This window comes from Bubalus kerabau, chromosome 6 (assembly GCF_029407905.1).
Source record: "Bubalus kerabau isolate K-KA32 ecotype Philippines breed swamp buffalo chromosome 6, PCC_UOA_SB_1v2, whole genome shotgun sequence".
NCBI lineage: Eukaryota > Metazoa > Chordata > Mammalia > Artiodactyla > Bovidae > Bubalus > Bubalus kerabau.
Window position 1 is genome coordinate 116,532,903 of NC_073629.1, and position 23,106 is coordinate 116,556,008.

Consider the following 23,106-nt stretch of genomic DNA (forward strand, 5'->3'; position numbering starts at 1 on the left):
AGTGGGTTGCCACGCCCTTCTCCAGGGGATCCTCCCGACCCAGGGACGGAACCCGCGTCTCCTGCACTGCAGGTGGATTCTTAACCACAGAAGCACTGGGAAAGGCTACTCAAAGTATTATCCCAGGTCCAGGACTCTTAGTATCCCCCAGGAGCTTGCTAGAAATTCAAACTCGACACCAAAAACACAGGCAACAAAAGTTTTGAAAACAGACAGCTCGAAGCACATGAAAGTAAAAGCTTGCGTGCCGCAGAGGAAACCGTCAACAAAATGAACAGGCGACCTACGGAGTGGGAGAGAGAATTTATAAACCATGTATCTGATAAGGCATTAGTATCCAAATGTATAAAGAACTCCTACAACTCAACAGCAGAAGATCCCCGGATAACCTGGTTTAAAAATGGGCAAAGGAAGTGAATAAACATTTCTCCAAGAACACATACAAATGGCTCACAGGTACACAAAAAGATGTGCAACATCACGAATCATTAGGGAAATGCAAACTGAAGCCGCAACGATGTGTCACCTCACGTGTGTTAGGATGGCTATCATCAGAAGAGGAAAGATAAGTGCTGATGACAAGCATGTGGGGAAAAGGGAACCTTGTCCACTGTTGGGAGGAATGTAAATTGGTTATGGAAAAAAGTATGGAGGTTCCTCAAAAAAATAAATTAACATAGAGTTACCATAGAATGCAGCAACCCCACTACTGGATATATGAAAGTGAAAGTCGCTCAGCCGTGTCCAACTCTGTGACCCCATGGACTACACAGTCCATGGAATTCTCCAGGCCAGAACTCTGGAGTGGGTGGCCTTTCCCTTCTCCAGGGGATCTTCCCAACCCAGGGATTGAAGCCAGGTCTCCTGCATTGCGGGTGGATTCTTTACCATCTGAGCCACAAGGGAAGCCTAAGAATACTGGAGTGGGTAGCCTATATATATATATATATATATATATATATATATATATATATGGGTATATATCCAAAGGAAATAAAATTGGGATCTCAAAGTAATATATGTACACTGTGAAATAACAGAAAAAGTGTATGTTGGTCTCTGCCTCCAGTTCCTGGCACAGGAACTAAATACCTTGGACTTTCCTGGGTGACAGGAGAGTATTCTGTTCTAAGGAGGTGATGCTTGGTGGGCTCCTGAGTGGGGGCTGACCCCCAGAAAGACCAAGCCATGATTAGAAGCTTGGAAGTTTCAGCTCCACGCTCTATTGACTAGGAAGGCAGGAGGAATGAACAGTGAGTTTATGGTCGGTCATGCCTATGTGAAGAAGCCTCCATACAATTTCCTGAAGTTGGGGGGTTTGGAGAGCTTCTGGAGCTGCAAGGCTGGTGTCTGGAGGGGGGCATGGCAGCTGGTGCCCCTCCCCACACCTTGCCTGTGTATCCCTTCCACCTGGATGTCCACTTGTATCCTTTATCATTTCTTTTTTATAATAAACAAGTCAGTGTGTTGCCCTGAGTTCTGTGCGCTATTGGAGCCAACTGTCAAACCCAAGGGAGGAGTCCTGGAAACCCGGATTTACAGCCAAATGGTCAGCAGCACGGGTGACAACCTGGGGTTTGAAACTGACATCTGAAGCTGGAGGGAGCAGTTTTGCAGGGCTGAGCCCTTAACATGGGGCGGGGGGTGGTCTGAGGCTCTCTCTAGGGAGGTCAGAACTGCACGGAATCACAGGACACCCCAGCTGGCCCTGCAGAGAACAGCTTAACGTGTGGACAACCCACACACATGGGGAGTCAAAAGGCAGCATGGTCAAAGCGTGTGAGTCAAGGACACACACACAGGAGGAAATGTTTTCTTCTTTTACACACATCTATGTTCAATGCAGAGTACATCATGAGAAACGCTGGGCTGGAAGAAGCACAAGCTGGAATCAAGATTGCTGGGAGAAATATCAATAACCTCAGATATGCAGATGACACCACCCTTATGGCAGAAAGTGAAGAGGAACTAAAAAGACTCTTGATGAAAGTGAAAGAGGAGAGTGAAAAAAGTTGGCTTAAAGCTCAACATTCAGAAAACTAAGATCATGGCATCTGGTCCCATCACTTCATGGCAAATAGATGGGGAAACAGTGGAAACAGTGTCAGACTTTTATTTTGGGGGGCTCCAAAATCACTGCAGATGGTGATTGCAGCCATGAAATTAAAAGACGCTTACTCCTTGGAAGGAAAGTTATGACCAACCTAGACAGCATACTAAAAAGCAGAGACATTATTTTGTCAACCAAGGTCTGTCTAGTCAAGGCTATGGTTTTTCCAGTGGTCATGTATGGATGTGAGAGTTGGACTGTGAAGAAGGCTGAGCGCTGAAGAATTGATGCTTTTGAACTGTAGTGTTGGAGAAGACTCTTGAGAGTTCCTTGGACTGCAAGGAGATCAGGTTTCTGTCAGCCAAGACGAGTAAGTTCTAGAGATCTACCACATGGCATGGAGCTAGAGTTTACAGTACTGCACACTTCACATTTTTGCTAAGAGGGTGTAAGTGATATTACACGCTCTCAATGCATGTGCAACAGTAAATCAAGAAAACCAAGTGGGCTTTATCCCAGGGATGCAAGGATTCTTCAATATCCGCAAATCAATCAATGTAATACACCACATTAACAAATTGAAAAATAAAAACCATATGATTATCTCAATAGATGCAGAGAAAGCCTTTGACAAAATTCAACATCCATTTATGATCAAAACTCTCCAGAAAGCAGGAATAGAAGGAACATACCTCAACATAATCAAAGCTATATATGACAAACCCACAGCAAACATTATCCTCAATGGTGAAAAATTGAAAGCATTTCCTCTAAAGTCAGGAACAAGACAAGGGTGCCCACTTTCACCATTACTATTCAACATAGTTTTGGAAGTTTTGGCCACAGCAATCAGAACAGAAAAAGAAATAAAAGGAATCCAAATTGGAAAAGAAGAAGTAAAGCTCTCACTGTTTGCAGATGACATGATCCTCTACATAGAAAACCCTAAAGACTCCACCAGAAAATTACTAGAACTAATCAATGACTATAGTAAAGTTGCAGGATATAAAATCAACACACAGAAATCCCTTGCATTCCTATACACTAATAATGAGAAAACAAAAAGAGAAATTAAGGAAACAATTCCATTCACCATTGCAACAGAAAGAATAAAATACTTAGGAATATATCTACCTAAAGAATCTAAAGACCTATATATAGAAAACTATAAAACACTGGTGAAAGAAATCAAAGAGGACACTAACAGATGGAGAAATATACCATGTTCATGGATTGGAAGAATCAATATAGTGAAAATGAGTATACTACCCAAAGCAATCTATAGATTCAATGCAATCCCTATCAAGCTACCAACAGCATTCTTCACAGAGCTAGAACAAATAATTTCACAATTTGTATGGAAAAACAAAAAACCTCGAATAGCCAAAGCGATCTTGAGAAAGAAGAATGGAACTGGAGGAATCAACCTACCTGACTTCAGGCTCTACTACAAAGCCACAGTTATCAAGACAGTATGGTACTGGCACAAAGACAGAAATATAGATCAATGGAACAAAATAGAAAGCCCAGAGATTAATCCACGCACATATGGACACCTTATCTTCGACAAAGGAGGCAAGAATATACAATGGATTAAAGACAATCTCTTTAACAAGTGGTGCTGGGAACTCTGGTCAACCACTTGTAAAAGAATGAAACTAGAACACTTTCTAACACCATACACAAAAATAAACTCAAAATGGATTAAAGATCTAAACGTAAGACCAGAAACTATAAAACTCCTAGAGGAGAACATAGGCAAAACACTCTCTGACATACATCACAGCAGGATCATCTATGACCCACCTCCCAAAATATTGGAAATAAAAGCAAAAATAAACAAATGGGACCTAATTAACCTTAAAAGCTTCTGCACATCAAAGGAAACTATTATCAAGGTGAAAAGACAGCCTTCAGAATGGGAGAAGAGAATAGCAAATGAAGCAACTGACAAACAACTAATCTTGAGAATATACAAGCAACTCCTACAGCTCAACTCCAGAAAAATAAATGACCCAATCAAAAAATGGGCCAAAGAACTAAATAGACATTTCTCCAAAGAAGACATACAGATGGCTAACAAACACATGAAAAGATGCTCAACATCACTCATTATCAGAGAAATGCAAATCAAAACCACTATGAGGTACCATTTCACACCAGTCAGAATGGCTGCAATCCAAAAGTCTACAAGTAATAAATGCTGGAGAGGGTGTGGAGAAAAGGGAACCCTTTTACACTGTTGGTGGGAATGCAAACTAGTACAGCCACTATGGAGAACAGTGTGGAGATTCCTTAAAAAACTGGAAATAGACATGCCTTATGATCCAGCAATCCCACTGCTGGGCATACACACTGAGAAAACCAGAAGGGAAAGAGACACGTGTACCCCAATGTTCATCGCAGCACTGTTTATAATAGCCAGGACATGGAAGCAACCTAGATGTCCATCAGCAGATGAATGGATAAGAAAGCTGTGGTACATATACACAATGGAGTATTATTCAGCCATTAAAAAGAATACATTTGAATCAGTTCTAATGAGGTGGATGAAACTGGAGCCTATTATACAGAGTGAAGTAAGCCAGAAAGAAAAACACCAATACAGTATACTAATGCATATATATGGAATTTAGAAAGATGGTAACAATAACCCTGTGTACGAGACAGCAAAAGAGACACTGATGTATAGAACAGTCTTATGGACTCTGTGAGAGAGGGAGAGGGTGGGAAGATTTGGGAGAATGGCATTGAAACATGTAAAATATCATGTATGAAATGAGTTGCCAGTCCAGGTTCGATGCACGATACTGGATGCTTGGGGCTGGTGCACTGGGACGACCCAGAGGGATGGAATGGGGAGGGAGGAGGGAAGAGGGTTCAGGATGGGGAACACATGTATACATGTGGCAGATTCATTTTGATATTTGGCAAATCTAATACAGTTATGTAAAGTTTAAAAATAAAATAAAAATTTAAAAAAAAAAGAAAAGAAAAGAATGGGAAGTAATTATAAAAAATTCAGACTCTTCCCACTGAGGACCTACTGAATCAGAGCTTCGGGGGTAAGGAGGATCTGTTCTGATAAGCTTTTCAGCTGATTTGCTCTTTTTTCTTTTTTTCAGGCCGTACCATGTGGGATGTGGGATCTTAGTTCCCCAATCAGGACTTGAACCTGTGTCCTCTTCATTGGGACTGCAGAGTCTTAACCACTGGACCACCAGGGAAGTGCCGTGAACTGCAGTGTGAGAGGCACTGCAGTCTGACCTGATGTTAATTACAGAGTTTAGCTGGACCTTCAGCTCAGCTACGCACATCTATTGCATCTGCTGAATTGCAGGCACTCTGCTGGGTTCAGTGAGAACCTGAGGAAGATACCACTGCCCTTTCCCTTCCCCCAGAAGCTTGCAATCCAGATGGAAACACACAGGTTCGGTGGAGGGGACCCGGGGGCTAAGGGTGTGACCTGGAATAATCTATGGACCTTAGAGAGACAGTCTGGCCACTGCACTTGCAGAAGAGTCTCAGGGCCTGTCTTTCCACGGGACTTGGTGCACGGACAAGCCTATAGCTGCTGGGTGCTCTCCGTCTGATTTACTGTGACGATGGACAGCAAAATATGCGATTTCACGCAGGTGTGCACCCGTCCTGAAGGCCTCTGTGAGTAATGTCGAAGACCTTGATTTTTCATCCACCTCTTCTTATGTCCCCCATTCAAGCTAATATATTTTCCAGCAAAGCCAACGGCAGAAAAAAAGCTCTTCACCTTCTCAGAGGAGTCACCCACACATGTTCATGTCTCTTCCACAGACCACAGCTGCTTTGGAGGATTTACTGAAACTATAATTACACAAGGAATTCGAAATGATGACCTGCAGTCACCTCCCCTGGCCATCCATTTCCCTCTATCCTCCTGAAATCTCTTTTTAGTTTCTGAAAGGAACTCATGCTCAAAGGAGAAAACCTGGAATATAAAGGCAAAGAACAGACAGAGCCGTGGTTCCGTTCCCGAGAAGGTATCGATCATGAACATTCTAGTGGTTTCTTTTTGATATCCTGCAAAGTCCTCTGAGTAATTCTGAACCTTCCCCTGAGGACCAATCCGGGTTTGACACAATGATCAAGCTTCCGAAAGCCTCTGCCCACCCTGGCTTTAGTTCTGCCAGGAGCGACCCCAGCTTTTAACCAAGCTACCTGACTTCCCTGAGTCCGCTTTGTCACCTGCAAAATAACTGGAGTCAGCCAGCATTCTCAAATCCCACGGTTCCTCTGAGGCTCTCTCCCATTTACTGACACAGACTGTCACCACGCTCTGCAAAAAGAGGCTCAGAGGCTGGGGCAGAGAAGGAGCTGGGAACAAGGAAAGCTCTGGGCTTCCAGGCGGTACCCAATGAGCAACCGGGCCATAGGCAACTGCCATCCTTTCCCACGAAATGACAGCGGAGTCCAAGATGTACAGGTCAGGGTTTTGGCTGCTGGGATGTTCATAAGGAGGATATGAGCTCAGTGTCCTGGGAGTGGCAAGGCTTTTGGAACCAAGGGATCTGAGTATCAATGGCCTCTCGTGAGTCACAGACTCCAAGAAAGACACTCAACTGTTCCCAGCCCTGGGGTCCCAGAACAGCATCCATGGGAAGCACCTGGCGAGACCCTCCTGGGGGAGAAGTGGTAGGCGACACAGGTCCAGAAGGAGGGCCCAGCTTCCTAAGGAGTGAACAGTGATGGAAGTTGGTGCAGACCCAGGGGCTTAGGAGATCCCAGCCGGGGACAGCATGGAGCTGGATAGGAGAGATCTGAATGTCTTTACTGAAAGAGACATTCATTTTTCCAGGCTGATGGGAAACTCTGAGGTTCTGCCCTGCTCCAGACACCTTCCCAGCACCATTCTCAGCAGATTTCTGCTCGTGGCTGGGGAGGTCTACTGGGCAGTGAGAGAGGAGTCTATAGGTCTGTCTAGGTCCACAGGCCTTAAAATCACAAAGCTTCATTTGCTGAATGGTACCCAAAAGGGCGAATTTTACTGCATTTAAACTCAATCTTAATCTTTAAAATTAAAAAAAGAAATTAGCAAAGCATTCCAGGACCTCTTCAGGAAGAATGTATATTTGCTGGTGATCTGTAGACGTGTTGCTCCTGTAGACAAGTCACATCCCGGCTCCCCACCCCAGGGACTAGAAGCGCATTCCACCCTGTCTAATTTTTGTTTGCCTGCCCTGTCATTATCCCCTCAGCTTTATCCCCACCCCCAGCCCTCACAGCCCTTCCGCCCCCTCCTCCACCACCAGCCAGTCCCTCCTGCCATCAGGAATGTAGCATTTTGAAAAGATGCTCGCGGCTGCGAATATAAAGGCCCAGACGCAGGAATGAAAACGCAGAATGCTTTGACTGTGGCAACTATTCCACGTTGCAGGCTTGTATGTCTGAGAATGTGCTGGCTTTCCAATAACAGTACTGGCTGTTCTTGCTGTCATTAATATGATGGTGTCATTTAAAATAATTACTGAGGCCGGATCACGTGCCACACACTGTCCTAAGGGCTTTATACATATTATTCTGTTATCCCGTCTGTGAGGTCAATACTGTTAATACCCTCACTTTAAGATGAGGAGAAAGAGGCACAGAGAGGTTAAACAATTGGTTCAAGGTCACACAGCCTGTAAGTGTTAGATCTGGGATCTGAACCCAGGCAGCCTGGCTCTCAGGACCACTCCTGCTGCGTGTGCATGATCTGCAGTGTGCTTGCTTATGATCCAGAGCATGATAGGTGCCCTCACAGCATTAGATTAAATGGCAGAGGCATTTTATTTCCCAGCCAGGCTCACCCTGCTGAGGATGAAAATCATTTCAAGACCCCAGAGTCCTGCCTCTTTGCTATCATTTCTGATTGACCCAAAAGGGCGAATTTTACTGCATTCAAAGTCTATCTTAATCTTCAAAGCTATGACCAACCTAGACAGCATATTAAAAAGCAGAGACATTACTTGGCCAACAAAGGCCCGTCCAGTCAAAGCTATGGTTTTTCCAGGAGTCACGTATGGATGTGAGAGTTGGACCATAAAGAAAGCTGAGTGCCAAAGAATTGATGCTTTTGAACTGTGGTGTTGGAAAAGACTCCTGAGAGTCCCATAGACTGCAAGGAGATCCAACCAAGTCCATCCTAAAGGAAATCAGTCCTGAATATTCATTGGAAGGGCTGGTGCTGAAGCTCCAATACTTTGGCCACCTGATGAGAAGAACTGACTCATTGGAAAAGACCCTGATGCTGGGAAAGACTGAAGGCGGGAGGAGAAGGGGATAACAGAGGATGAGATGGTTGGATGGCATCACTGACTCGATGGACATGAGTTTGAGCATGCTCTGGCAGTTGGTGATGGACAGGGAGGCTTGGTGTGCTGCAGTCTGTGGGGTGGCAAAGAGTGGGACAAGACTGAGCAACTGAACTGAACTGAATCTTCAAAATTAAAAAAAGATTAGCAAAGCATTCCAGGACCTCTTCAGGAAGAATGTGTATTTCCTGGTGTGTTGGCTTAAAAAGTGGAACAAGGCTATGTTGTTTACACCATTTCTACATTCCTCAAGATTGCACGGGTTAAGAGGAGTCGGCTAAGAGCCCAGGAGAAAAGCCGCAGGGCCAGTCCTCAAGCTGCCACCCCACCCGGGGGTCTCACTTCTCTCTAGATTGAAGGTGAGCTGGATGCCAGGCACAGTTTCAACAAATTAAGATGAAAAATGCAGGTGGGGAGAAATGGTCCGCACGGGACCATTTGCAAAGAAACAAAGGCCTAGAATCAGAGCTGACAGTCACTCAGGTGGCTCTGATGCCCGTGTGGGGAATGGGGGAAGAGACTGTGCATCTTCAATGACAAGAGTCCACAGTTCCATAGACTTCAAGGTTCTCCTTGAAGAGGTTGGATGAGGTCACTTCCAAGACTCCTTTATGGTACTTCAAAAGGAAGGTCAGCCACGGATAGTGAAACTTAGATGACAGTTCAGGGAAAGTCCCAAGCCAAGAGAAATACCAGTTATAGCAAGAGATGATCTCAAAACAAGTATTCCCACGACTGTGTCATCCAATATGGTAGTCTCCAATGACACATGGCAGGGCTTCCCTGGTGGCTTAGTGGTAGAGAATCTGCCTGCCAATGCAGAAGACACAGGTTTGATCCCTGGGTCCAGAAGATACTCTGGAGAATGAAATGGCAAACCACTCTGGTATTCTTGCCTGGGAAATCACATGGACAGAGGAGCCTGGTAGGCTACAGTCCACAGGGTCTGAAGAGTCAGACATGACTTAGCAACTAAACAATCACCACAAAAATGTATATAAATAACTATAGTTTAGAGATCACTTAATAAAAGAGACATCACAAAGAAAAGCATATGAATGACTGGGCAGTTCACAGAAGAAATGCTACCAACAAAAAGACCTAAAGATTTTCCAACTCTTCCAAATCATACAATAAATGCAAATTAAGAGATTACTGAGAAGTCACTGTTCTCGTATTGATTTGGCAAAATATTAAAAATATAAAAACTGATTCATTAGCCAATGCATCTATCCAATAGAATGTTAAACAATCACAAAAGACCTCTTTTGGAAACTGTTTTAAGGACAAAAGGAAATCCAATGTTACATTTTTTAAAATTAGGAAAAAAGATTCATAAAACTAATTAAAATATACATTATACAGGAGAGAAAAATACTGGAGAGCAATTTGCCAAAAATTTTTATAGTAGGTATCTCTGTATACTAAAATTGTAGATTTTCTTCTCAAACTCAGTCTTGTAAATTGTCTACCATGAGCATGTATTACTTTTACCACTGGAAAAAGACTTCTTTTAAAATTATTTAAAAATTGGCCTGAGAAAGAAATCCTACTTTTGACAACTACAAGTATAGACTAAATGCGCTAAGAATAAGCATTCTAAATTATGGGAGTTTATATTAATTGTAACTTCTAGTCATTTTTTAGTTGTCACTGTGTGCCCTGTTGGAATTTATCCTGAGGATTGATCAATGTTTCATGTTTCAAAAGACAATATTTGCTTTTTATTTGTCTTTGATTTAAAAAAGCAAAGAAAAGGATTTTTATCAAAGTCAATCAGATAAATGTAATCCAATTATGAAAATAAATCCACCCTTGATCTTGCATTACTTCAAAAGAACGGGTCTTTACGTCTGTGTGAATTATACACAGCACACCCATGGGACCTGCTCTAACTTAGCCTCCAAACTGCCAGGTCAGGAACACCAGGCTAGAATGTTCTCAAGGGGACTGGCTGGGCTGGGAGCGCTGGGTCTTCAAAGGAAGCCCAGAGCCAGCGGGAAGGGCGGCTCCCAGGAGGCACAGGGTCTCCCATGACCCTTCAGCATCTCAGATCGGGGGACAACTCAACTAGCCAGCCTCCAGGCACCCTATTCTCTCATCAGAAGAGAATTTCTAAGAGTGCTCTGCAGGTATTGTATTAATCTACTTTTTTTTTTTTAACAGGGTGTTTTAACATTTTAATGTTTATTTTGGATTATCCCAAACTAACTTCATGCCTTTCTTTACTTTCTAATATATTTTCAACGAGCCTTTTAATTACTAAAATAATACTCATAAAAAAAAGACATCTAACTGTACAGAAGAATATAAAATAAAAAGTAACATCACTACATGAAGTATCATCACTTCAAGGCATATAGATGGGGAAACAACAGAAACAGTGAGAGACTTTATTTTCTTGGGCTCGAAAATCATTGCGGATGGTGACTGCAGCCATGAAATTATAAGACGCGTGTTCCTTGGAAGAAAAGCCATGACAAACCTAGACAGCATATTAAAAAGCAGAGACATTGCCAACAAAGATCCACATAGTCAAAGCTATGGTTTTTCCAGTGGTCATGTATGGATGCGACCATAAAGAAGGCTGAGTGCCAAAGAAATGATGCTTTCAAACTGTGGTGTTGGAGAAGACTCTTGAGAGTCTCTTGGGCAACAAAGAGATCCAAGCAGTCCATCCTAAAGGAAATCAGTCCTGAATATTCACTGGAAGGACTGAAGCTGAAGCTGAAGCTTCAAATACTTTGGCCACCTGACGCAAAGAACTGACTCTTTAGAAAAGACCCTGTTGCTGGGAAAAAGACTGAAGGCAGGAGAAGAAGGGGACAACAGAGAACAAGGATGGTATCACCAACTCAATGGACATGAGCTTGAGCAAGCTCCAGAAGATGGTGAAGGACAGGGAAGCCTGGCTGGCGTGCTGCAGCCCATGGGGTCACAAAGAGTCAGTCTCGACTGACCGAGTGACTCACCAACAACAACATCACTATTCTTGTCCCCAGTGGTAGCCACGCTAACAAAGTTTCTAGTGAATCCTTTCAAAAATCTTTCATGCATACACAAACACACATTTCAAAATCCATGTATGAATATATCTTTGTATATGTGGGTATAGATTATATATATTTTAGCTTTTTGGGGGTTATAATTGTACACAGTGCTTTCAATTTGGTTATGTCACCTTTTAAACTGGATTTTAAAAGTTTATATAAAAGTAAAGAGGGCTTCCCTAGTGGTTTAGAATGGTTAAGTGGTTTTTATATATTTTATATATATATTTATATATTTTAGCTTATTTGGAGTCATAACCGTACAAAGTGCTTTTCAATTTTGTTATGTTACCTTTTAAACTGGATTTTAAAAGTTTATATAAAAGTAAAGAGGGCGTCCCTGGTGGTTAAGAATGGTTATGTGGTTAAGACTCTCCCTGCCAATGCGGGGGACACTGGTTCAATCCCTGGTCCAGGAGTCAAAAAGAAATGAACAAATAAGAATCTTTTTTTAAAAAGTAAAGAATTATTTCATCTGCAGGAAATGTATTTGTGCGCATCTGTTCTCTGAAGTCCTCAGAAAAGAGAAGAAAGTTGCTGATAAGGAAAGTTCACGAATAGAGGGCAGATCATCTTCGTTAACTATGAAAAGGAAGGTTTCAATTATAAACCAAGATGATTTAAACAGAAGGCAATTCTTTTGAAAGAGCTGCCTTTCTACCTCAATTTCCATGATTGCAGAAAACCATCCCGAGTGCATTTCCTCCAGACACAGTTATGTAATCAGATAAAAACGGAAAACCTCGGCCCCATTGGTCTGCACAGGCCACTGCTTGGATGGGAAATGTGATCACCACCGTCCCTTCTCTGCAGTGGGCACCGTCCTCACGGGGCGTCCACTGCTTCAGGGGAGCGGCACAGGGGTGACCAGCTGGCTACAACACAGCGGGAATCATTACGGCCTGCCTCTGGGGCTAAGTCTCTCATCTCTCAACAACCCCACGAAACAGGTCTGAGTCTTGTCCACATGTCACAGATGAGGAGATGGATGGCACGGAGAGGCTGAGCCACTTCCCGAGGCTGCACAGCTGTCCTCAGGCTCCGCTGTGTGTGCTCACGCAGACCGCCTGCAGGAGGGACGGGGAGGGTGCCAGCAGAGCTCAAGGCGGAGACAGAAAGGAATCGCAGGGAGGCCCTGAGCGAGGGTGTCATAAGGAGGCTGAAGCTGAACAATAAGCTGGTGGTCCAGGCCAACGGGGAAGAGAAGAGAAGGCAGAGGAGTGAGGACACCGCCTGGACCTTGGGCCGCACCCTCCAAAGGTCTCAGACCAGGAGGGCATGAGTGCTGAGACCTGGGCAGAGACCCCGGAGGGCCTGGAGAGCATCACAGACCACCTGGGTGATGCGAGGTGTCTTTCTGTGTGAGCGGCATGCGACGGGGTTGGATGGAGCTGGGAGCAGGGGACCTGCTGGTGAGACAGCCCACTGGTCTCCAGAGGCCTGAGCTTGGCACCCCCGTTGCTCCTGGGGAACATGGGGCTTGGGAAGGGCTCAGCATCCCAGCAGGATGAGGCCTGTTCAGGAGACGAGAGGCCGGAACTGCAGCTGCCCAGGGACTTGCCCCGGCTCCCAGCAGGTGCTACGAGGACTGGTGACTTCGCTCTGCAGTCAGATGCCACGAGAGGACATTCATGTCTGCAGATATACTCAAAGTACATACTTAACCTTAAAGAGACTATTTTAAATCAGAAGAGACTGCTACCTGTTAAGCTTTTCCTATATTGTGAGCGGGGGTTTAGTGGAGGGCAGTGGTGGGGCAATCTGAGAACAAGTGATTGGAATACTCAGTTTTGGTATTTGAGTAACTATGCTATTTTTATGCTTATATTTAATGCTATTTTTAAAAATGAAACACTAACATCTTTGCTGGTAACTATATCTTTTCTTTGATATATTTTCTAACAGCTTTATGGATGTATAATTAATATATAATAAACTGTTCATGTTCATGGGGTTCTAGCAGTATGAATACTGGAGTGGTTTGCCATTCGCTTCTCCAGTGGACCACATTTTTTCAGAACTCTCCACCATGACCTGTTCATCTTGGGTGGCCCTGCATGGCATGGCTCACAGCTTTATTGAGTTAAACAAGCCCCTTTGCCATGAGAAAAGAGAAGGGGGCGGCAGAGGATGAGATGGTTAGATACCATCACAGACTCAATGGACATGAGTTTGAGCAAATTCCAGGAGATAGTGAAGGACAGAGGAGCCTGGGGTGCTGCAGTCCACGGGGTTGCAATGAGTTGGACATGACTGAGCAATGGAGCACACACTAAGTGTTCATATTTAAGTGTAAAATTTGATAAGTTTGAGATACCTATCTATTTATATTTTATGTCTCCACCAAACCATCACCACAATGAACAGTGAGGAGGAAGCTGATAAAAGAGAACCTGTTTTGCTATAAAATATCCCTGAAAACACATATAAAGAGAAAAACTCACAAAAGTAATCAATTTTGAATGTTAAGAAATGATAAATATTTAAAAGCTCTATTTGGAAGGAAAGTTATGACCAACCTAGATAGCATATTGAAAAGCAGAGACATTACTTTGCCAACAAAGGTCCGTCTAGTCAAGGCTATGGTTTTTCCAGTGGTCATGTATGGATGTGAGAGTTGGACTGTGAAGAAGGCTGAGCACCAAAGAATTGATGCTTTTGAACTGTGGTGTTGGAGAAGACTCTTGAGAGTCCCTTGGACTGCAAGGAGATCCAACCAGTCCATTCTGAAGGAGATCAGCCCTGGGATTTCTTTGGAAGGAATGATGCTAAAGCTGAAACTCCAGTACTTTGGCCACCTCATGTGAAGAGTTGACTCATTGGAAAAGACTCTGATGCTGGGAGGGATTGGGGGCAGGAGGAGAAGGGGACAACAGAGGATGAGATGGCTGGATGGCATCACTGACTCGATGGACGTGAGTCTGAGTGAACTCCGGGAGTTGGTGATGGACAGGGAGGCCTGGTGTGCTGCGATTCATGGGGTCACAAAGAGCCAGACATGACTGAGTGACTGAACTGAACTGAACTGAACTAAACTGATTTATATAATAAAGGACTGATTTCCCCAATCAAGACCATGTAACTCTGATATCGAACATTCCGAAAGAATCTTTGTTATAAAATTTAAGGATTATTGAGGAGATACTGTGTTAAGACTCCATACAGAGTTAACGCAAGAGAAGCCTACCGACTGTTTAGGTTTTTCTGTATCACTGTAAAGTGACTGATGTATGTCAGACACCCGTTGCTGCGTGGTAAGTCACCCCAACAGTCAGTGACTGAAACGACACATGTGACTGTGGGCGGGGAGCCAGGTGTGGCTGAGCAGAATACCCGTGTCTCAGGGTCCCTGCCCCCTCGAGGCTGCAGTCCGTGTTGGCTGGGGCCGCAGCCTTACTGTAAGGCTCGCCCGGGGGAGAATGCCCTGAGCTCACACACGTGACTGTGGACAGGACTCTGCTCTTCTCAGGCTGGAAGGAGGCCCTAGGCTCCTTGCTGGCTGTTGCCAGGAACCTCTGTCAGTTCCTTCCAAGTGGGTCCCCCTGCTGGGCAGCACCTGACCGCTCTCAGAGTCAGAGGGAGAAAGCAAGTGAGGGACCGAGAGGCAAGCAAGACGGCAGGGTTGCCATCGCTTTTGCCGCATTCTTTCCTTTAGAACTGAAGCTCCAGGTCTACATCACATGCAAGGAGGGGAGGGCGTCACCAGGGGAAGAGGCGGGGTCCCCAGAGGCCATCCGCCTACCACGGGGACTTGTCGTTGTTCAGTCGCTCAGTCGTGTACAACTCTGCGACCCCATGGACTTTGGCACACCAGGCTTCCCTGTCCTTCAACTCTTAGCCTTTTTAATTTTCTAAAAGAAGCCAGAAAAGCACATGAATCTATATCAGCATATTGCTATGCTTAAAAATATCCCAGGACATCATCCACCACAGAAGAGACTGTCAGGACAGACGCCCTGCACTCACCTGCATTCGATGAACCAATGACGGATCTGATCCTGAAGGTTCTCCTTGATGTCGGGACCTTCTGTGAGTTTCAGGTCATCCTTGATTGTGACTAAGGCATCTCTGTATTCCTCTTCATGCTTTATCTGCACCTTATTCCTCAGGTGGCACAGCCTGTCAGCCTGGATCATTGCGGCACTGACTTCATTAAACAAAGGAGGTGGATTCTGAAAATACAGGCCAAAAGCTTTGAGATCATGAAGGTTATAGTGCTCGTGAAAAATATTAGGGACGAGTGAAACATGTCACTATCTTCAATAGTGTCTTACCCAAGGCCCTTAAGAAGTACAAACAGAACGAAAGAATCAGAACTTGCAGGAGAACTTGAAGGACTGATTCGCCACTGTGGGGAGGAGGGATCAGATCACTTCATACATTTTCGAGAAACTGGCTGGGGGTGGGGGTAGGTAGCTTAAAAAATGCATACTTGGTAAATTGTTCAAAAATCATTCAAGTTACAGAAAGTAAAGCTTTTCTAAATCTTCTTGGTTAGGGGGAGAGAAAAGAATATAGAGTAAGAAAGCAAGAACCAATGAAAAGAGTGGGTGTTCTGATTTCAAGGAAAAAACGCTGCCAGGATTTCCCTGGTGGTCCAGTGGATAAGAATCCACCTGCCACTGCAAGGGACGTGGGTTCAACCCCTGGTCCGGGAAGATTCCACATGCTGCAGAATGTCTAAGCTCCTGTGCCACAGCTACTGAAGCCCTCACACCCCAGAGCCCGTGCTCCACACAACAGAAGCCATCACACCGACAAGCCTGCACGCCACAGCTAGAAAGTAGCCCCTGCTCACAACTAGAGAAAAGCAACAAAGACCCACAGCACAGCCAGAAGTAAACACATAAAATTATGAAAGAATAAATCATGTTAACAACACAAGCTACCAATACTAAAAACGCTTTGATTCATAATATTTTGTGCTGGATTTTATTGTCTTCTCTGCTCTTGATGTTATTAGGTCTGTCTTGTCTGTGTGATGAAATACCGTATAATGCTGTGCTTCTGTGCGGATCTTCCCATGTTCATTCAGGTTAGCAGCGTGAAGTCAGCTACGGGAATATTTACACCATCAGTCAGTTCAGTTCAGTTCAGTCGCTCAGTCGTGTCTGACTCTTTGTGACCCCATGAACTGCAGCACGCCAGGCCTCCCTGTCCAGCACCAACTCCCAGAGTTCACTCAGACTCACGTCCATTGAGTCAGTAATGCCATCCAGACATCTCATCCTCTGTCATCCCCTTCTCTTCCTGCCCCCAATCCCTCCCAGCAACAGAGTCTTTTCCAATGAGTCAACTCTTCGTATGAGGTGGCCAAAGTACTGGAGTTTCATCTTTAGCATCATTCCTTCCAAAGAAATCCCAGGGCTGATCTCCTTCAGAATGGACTGGTTGGATCTCCTTGCAGTCCAAGGGACTCTCAAGAGTCTTCTCCAACACCACAGTTCAAAAGCATCAATTCTTCGGTGCTCAGCTTTCTTTATAGTCCAACTCTCACATCTATACATGACCACTGGAAAAACCATTGCCTTGACTAGACGGACCTTTGTTGGCAAAGTAATGTCTCTGCTTTTGAATATGCTATCTAGGTTGGTCATAACTTTCCTTCCAAGGAGTAAGCGTCTTTTAATTTCATGGGGGCAATCAGCATCTGCAGTGATTTGGGAGCCCAAAAAAATGTCTAGAAATGAGCAAGTACAACAGATGAAGGCTTGATTTACTACTTTGATTTGACTGTGCAGACTTAGGAAAGTGGTAGAGAAAATAAAAGTGCAGGTGCACATAAACGTGTGTCATGTCTGTGTCACACTGTGAATAGCACAAAAAATTGAGGTAATATTCTTCCAGCATTCAAAAACCATCATCTGATTCAGCAAAGGAGTCCCTGACTCAAAAAAAAAAAAGTTGAATGAGTGATGTCCTGGCATAGATTTTGCTGTTTCACTTTCACCTTCCTCATTAACACAAAGAAAAATATCAGTCAACATTCATACTGAAACGACACTCATTTGTCAACTAAAACCACAGGCTGACAACAGATACATGGGTTTAGTAAAAATTAAGGAAGGTGCTCTGAGAGAATCCACAGCTATGTTGAATATGCAAGGAAGAGAAGTACATATTTCACTATTATTTGTACAATTGCATGTACATATCTTATATCAATGACATGGTAATAAACATAGGTCTGAATACATATGCATGTCTTTCTTTCCAGAGAGTCATGGTTAAGCAATACGCAGGAGATGTGGGTTCAATTCCTGGGTCAGGAAGATCTCCTGGAGGAGGAAATGCAACCCACTCCAGTATTCTTTCCTGGAAAATTCCATGGACAGAGGAGCCTGGTGGGCTACAGTCCACGGGATCGAAAAGTTGGGCACGACTGGGCACACATCCAAGATCAGAACTCAGTTGTTGGTGACGCCTTGGTCATCTGCATACCCCTCCACTGCCTGCCTTCTGTGGGCCTTCCTTCCCAAAGAGGCTATTTGGGATGGGATAGTTACAGAGCCCTCGGAATCTAGGGCAAAGCTTCTTGTTGTTGTTTAGTTGCTAAGTCCTGTCCTACTCTATTGTGACCCCATGGACTGCAGCCCGCCCGGCTCCTCTACCCATGGCATTATCCTGGCCAGAATACTGGAGTGGCTTGCCATTTCCTTCTCCAAAGGCTGAGCTCAGTTCAGTTCAGTTCAGTTCAGGTCACTCAGTCGTGTCCGACTCTTTGCGACCCCATGAATCACAGCACACCAGGCCTCCTGGTCCATCACCAACTCCTGAAGTTCACTCAGACTCACGTCCATCGAGTCGGTGATGCCATCCAGCCATCTCATCCTCTGTCGTCCCCTTCTCTTCCTGCTCCCAATCCCTCCCAGCATCAGGGTCTTTTCCAATGAGTCAACTCTTCTCATGAGGTGTCCAAAGTACTGGAGTTTCAGCTTTAGCATCATTCCTTCCAAAGAAGTTCCAGGGCTGATCTCCTTCAAAATGGACTGGTTGGATCTCCTTGCAGTCCAAGGGACTCTCAAGAGTCTTCTCCAACACCACAGTTCAAAAGCATCAATTCTTCGGCACTCAGCTTTCTTCACAGTCCAATTCTTACATCCATACATGACCACTGGAAAAACCATAGCCTTGACTAGATGGACCTTTGTTGGCAAAGTAATGTCTCTGCTTTTGAATATGCTATTTAGGTTGGTCATAACTTTCCTTCCAAGGAGTAAGCGTCCTTTAATTTCATGGCTTCAGTCACCATCTGCAGTGATTTTGGAGCCCAGAAAAATAAAGTCAGCCACTGTTTCCCCATCTATTTGCCATGAAGTGATGGGACTGGATGCCATGATCTTCGTTTTCAATGAGTTGAGTTTTAAGCCAACTTTTTCACTCTCCTCTTTCACCTTCATCAAGAGGCTTTTTAGTTCCTCTTCACTTTCTGCCATAAGGGTGGTGTCATCTGCATATCTGAGGTTATTGATATTTCTCCCGGCAATCTTGATTCCAGCTTGTGCTTCTTCCAGCCCAGTGTTTCTCATGATGTACTCTGCATAGAAGTTAAATAAGCAGGGTGACAGTATATAGCCTTGATGTACTCCCTTTCCTATTTGTAAACAGTCTGTTAACTAACCTCAAAAGGTTTTTTTTGTCAAATCAGAAGCATAAACAAATCTTCTTCTTCCTGGAGAAGTGAACAAGATAAGCCAAGGGTCTGAAGTGGAAAGCGAACGTGGACTGGGTAGAGTGAGGAGAGGGGTGGGTATGGGGAGAAAGAACTGGCACGTCTGATAATGTCCCACACAGACCAATGGTTCTCAACCTGGTTTGTGCCTCAGTACCTTTGTCAGTCTGGGGAAGTCCACGGATTTCCTCTCAAAATAACGTTTTCAAATGCAGGCTTCCCTGGTGGCTCAGTTGGTAAAGAATCTGGCTGCAATGCAGTAGACCTAGGTGCGACCTCTGAGTGGGGAAGATCCCCTAGAGAAGGAAATGGTGACCCACCAGTATTCCTGCCTGGGAAATCCCACAGGCAGAGGAGCCTGGCGGGCTACAGCCCAGGGGTCACAAAGAGTCGAACATGACTCAGCAGCTAAACCATCACCAAAGATAAAATGCACAGATTTATATGGGAAGCCAATTACACTGATACATAGCTCTACCTGGTAATGATCAGACTGGGATTATGGTGACTGACAGAAGGGCCACGGAGATAAAGTGCCCTTTTCATCACATCGTATCAAGGGCACACACTATCAACAAGACTTACGGCTGAGGATGCTTCCCTGGGTCACCTGACTTAGACTTCACACTGCCCTCTTTGGAAGAAAGTCATTAAGTGCACCCCCAGTTAAGAAGTGAAAAGTGAAGTTCCTCTCCTTGAGGATACAGCTTCTAAAATTATTTGGAATCATGCAGCAGACATGATTTGTCTCTTTGCTCACACTGTTAATTTATTTGATCTGTATGGCCTCATGGATATTCATTTTACACTTTGGTTTAGAATCCAGTGCTGCTTTATTATTTTCTTTTCAAATTGTCCCAGTTTTGATCACTGGGAGCTCTTTCAGTTGGCTCCTGTGTCACTTTGAAAAACTTCCATCATTATATGCATGTGTTTCTGTGGTTTTTAAAAACATGTTCATTTTACATATACCTAATTTTTAAAATGTCAGTAATTGTCTCCCCGAGTGTATCATACCCCCAAATCCAAAACAATGGGGAAAGATTAGTTGCTTCAATAAACGGTGTTGGGAAACAGGATATATACATGAAGGAGAATGAAACTGAGCCCTGTATATACACTGTATATCTCACACTATATACAAACATCAACTCAAAATGGATTAAAGACTTAAACATCAAACATGAAGCCAGAAAACAACTCAAGAAATAAAGAAGAGGCTTCTTGACAGTATTCTTAGCAATAATTTTTTGGCTATGACACCAAAAACACAGGCAACAAAAGCAAAACTAGACAAATCGAACTATACCAAACTAAAAAGCTTCTGCCCAGCAAGGAAACAAGAAACAAAATGAAAAGGCACCCTACAGAAAGGGAGCAAATATTTACAAACCACATATCCGATAAGGAGTGTGGAAAAAATATAAGGAACATATGCAACTTAAAAGTAGCCTAAACAGGCAAAGGGACTAAGACAATTTTTGCCAAACAAGACACACAAATGGCCAACAGGTATATGAAAATGTGCCAACATCACTGATCATCAGGAAAATGCAAACTGAAACCACAATGAGGTAGCACCTCACATCTGTCAAAATGGCTACTATCAAGTAGAGAAAAGAAGAGAAACTGGAACCCTCGTGCACTGTCGATGGGAATGTAAATTGGTGCAGCCACAGTGGAGGTTCTTCAAAAAATTAAAAACAGAATTACTATATGACCCGGCAGTCCTACTTCTGTGTATATATTCCTATGGATGTGAGAGTTGGAGTATAAAGAAAGCTGAGCACCGAAGGATTGATACTTTTGAACTGTGGTGTTGGAGAAGACTCTTGAGAGTTCCTTGAACTGCAAAGAGATCCAACCAGTCAATCCTAAAGGAGATCAGTCCTGGGTGTTCATTGGAAAGACTGATGCTGAAGCTGAAACTCCAATACTTTCGCCACCTGGTGTGAAGAGCTGACTCATTTGAAAAGACCCTGATGCTGGGAAAGATTGAAGGCGGGAGGAGAAGGGGACCACAGAGGATGAGATGGTTGGATGGCATCACCGACTCAATGGACATGGGTGTGGATGGACTCCGGGAGTTGGTGATGGACAGGGAGGCCCGGCGTGCTGCAGTCCATGGGGTCGCAAAGAGTCGGACAGGACTGAGTGACTGAACTGAACTGAATTCAAAGGAAATGACCTAAAGAGATATCTACACACCCTGTTCACTGCAGCGTCATTCACAATAGCCAAGAAATGGATACAACTGAAAGCCAGGGCCCATTTTAGATCTGAAACTCCCTAGCCTTTTGTTATAAGTTTTGTTTGTTTTTGGTTACTGTTTCTTTACAATTTCCTTCCTCTGTTTCCTTCTTTTTCCCAAGGAACTCCTGCAATTTTCTTTACATATATCCCTCACCCATCACTTTGTCATTTGGCTACTTTTTAGGAGATTTTCTTAACTTTTTTTTCAACTTTATTTTTTGAAATTTCTACTATTCTCTTTTAACTCTTCAACAGCACTGTCCTGTTTTTTGGTTTTCCCTTGGTGGGGGGCATGGTGCTTTAATTCCTGGATTCAATCATCTGTTTTTGTTTCTCTAAGGTTATTACTTTCAGAATTTTGTTTTTCATTTTTATTCTCTTCCTCTTACTCCTTCCAATTTCTTTTCTGTTGCATCTCTGTCTCTAAGTGACTGGCAACTCTTTGATGCTCATCCTTGCTTAGGAGGAGGCTCCCAGACCTGTTTGGAAGCTGTGTAGGGTAGCTGCTGACTGCTGGATTGACATCTTTGACAATCCTCAAAGATGATGCTGTCAAGCTGTTTTGTTGGAGGTATCTGAAGATGGGCTTCCCTGATAGCTCTGATGGTAAAGAATCTGCCTGCAATGTGGGAGACCAGAGTTCAATCCCTGAGTCCGGAAGACCCTCTGGAGAAGGGAATGACAACCCGCTCCAGTATTCTTTCCTGAAGAATCCCATGGAGAGAGGAGCCTGGGGGTATCTGAATATTTGTTGAGGTATCTGAATATCAGTATCCAAATGTGTTTCTTTTGAGCTGGTCAGTTTCTGCAGACAGAACTCCTCCCACCTGCTCTGGATGCAGTAGAAGCATGGCTGCCCAAGCCCAGCAGAGGGTGGGAGCTGTGGGTCTCACTGCCATGAACACAAAAGTTCTCTTAATCCTCCCTCTCAGAACAGGATCTCAGTTCTCTCCTCATTGGGCAGAAAGAACAAGAAAACACATGCGCTTACTCTACCAAGTTAACCCAAACTCACTGATACATTTGAGTTAGATCTGATAGACAGAGTGCCTGAAGAACTATGAACGGAGGTTCGTAACATTGTACAGGAGGCAGTGATCAAAACCATCCCCAAGAAAAAGAAATGCAAAAAGGCAAAATGGCTGTCTGAGGAGGCTTTACAAATAGCTGAAAAAAAGACGAGACACAAAAGGCAAAGGAGAAAAGGAAAGATATACCCATCCGAATGCAGAGTTCCAAAGAATTGCAAGGAGAGATATGAAAGCCTTCCTAAGTGAACAATCCAAAGAAATACAGGAAAACAATATATTGGGAAAGACTGGAGCTCTCTTTGAGAATATTAGAGATACCAAGCGAAGATATCATGCAAAGATGGGCACAATAAAGGACAGAAACGGTATGAACCTAACAGAAGCAGTAGATATTAAGAAGAGATGCCAAGAGTACACAGAAGAACAGTACAAAAAAGATCTTCATGACCAGGATAACAAGGCTGGTGTGATCACTCACCTAGAGCCAGACCTCCTGGAATGTGAAGTCAAGTGGGCCTTAGGAAGCATCACTATGAACAAAGCTAGTGGAGGTGATGGAATTCCAGTTGAGCTATTTCAAATCCTCAAAGATGATACTGTCAAAGTGCTGCATTCAATATGCCAGAAAATTTGGAAAACTCAGCAGTGGCCACGGGACTGGAAAAGGTCAGTTTTCATTCCAATCACATAGAAAGGCAATGCCAAAGAATGCTCAAACTATCAC

At 44.0% G+C, this 23,106-nt stretch overlaps 1 protein-coding gene across 1 annotated transcript in view; it reads right to left on the bottom strand.

Moving 5' to 3' along the window:
* Positions 1-23,106, bottom strand: part of IQCA1 (IQ motif containing with AAA domain 1) — a 185,278-nt gene that overhangs the window by 117,956 nt on the left and 44,216 nt on the right. Inside the window, exon 6 of the mRNA XM_055586542.1 lies at positions 15,393-15,598. Coding sequence (XP_055442517.1) covers positions 15,393-15,598 — 206 coding nt within the window. The remainder of the gene's footprint in view (positions 1-15,392; positions 15,599-23,106) is intronic.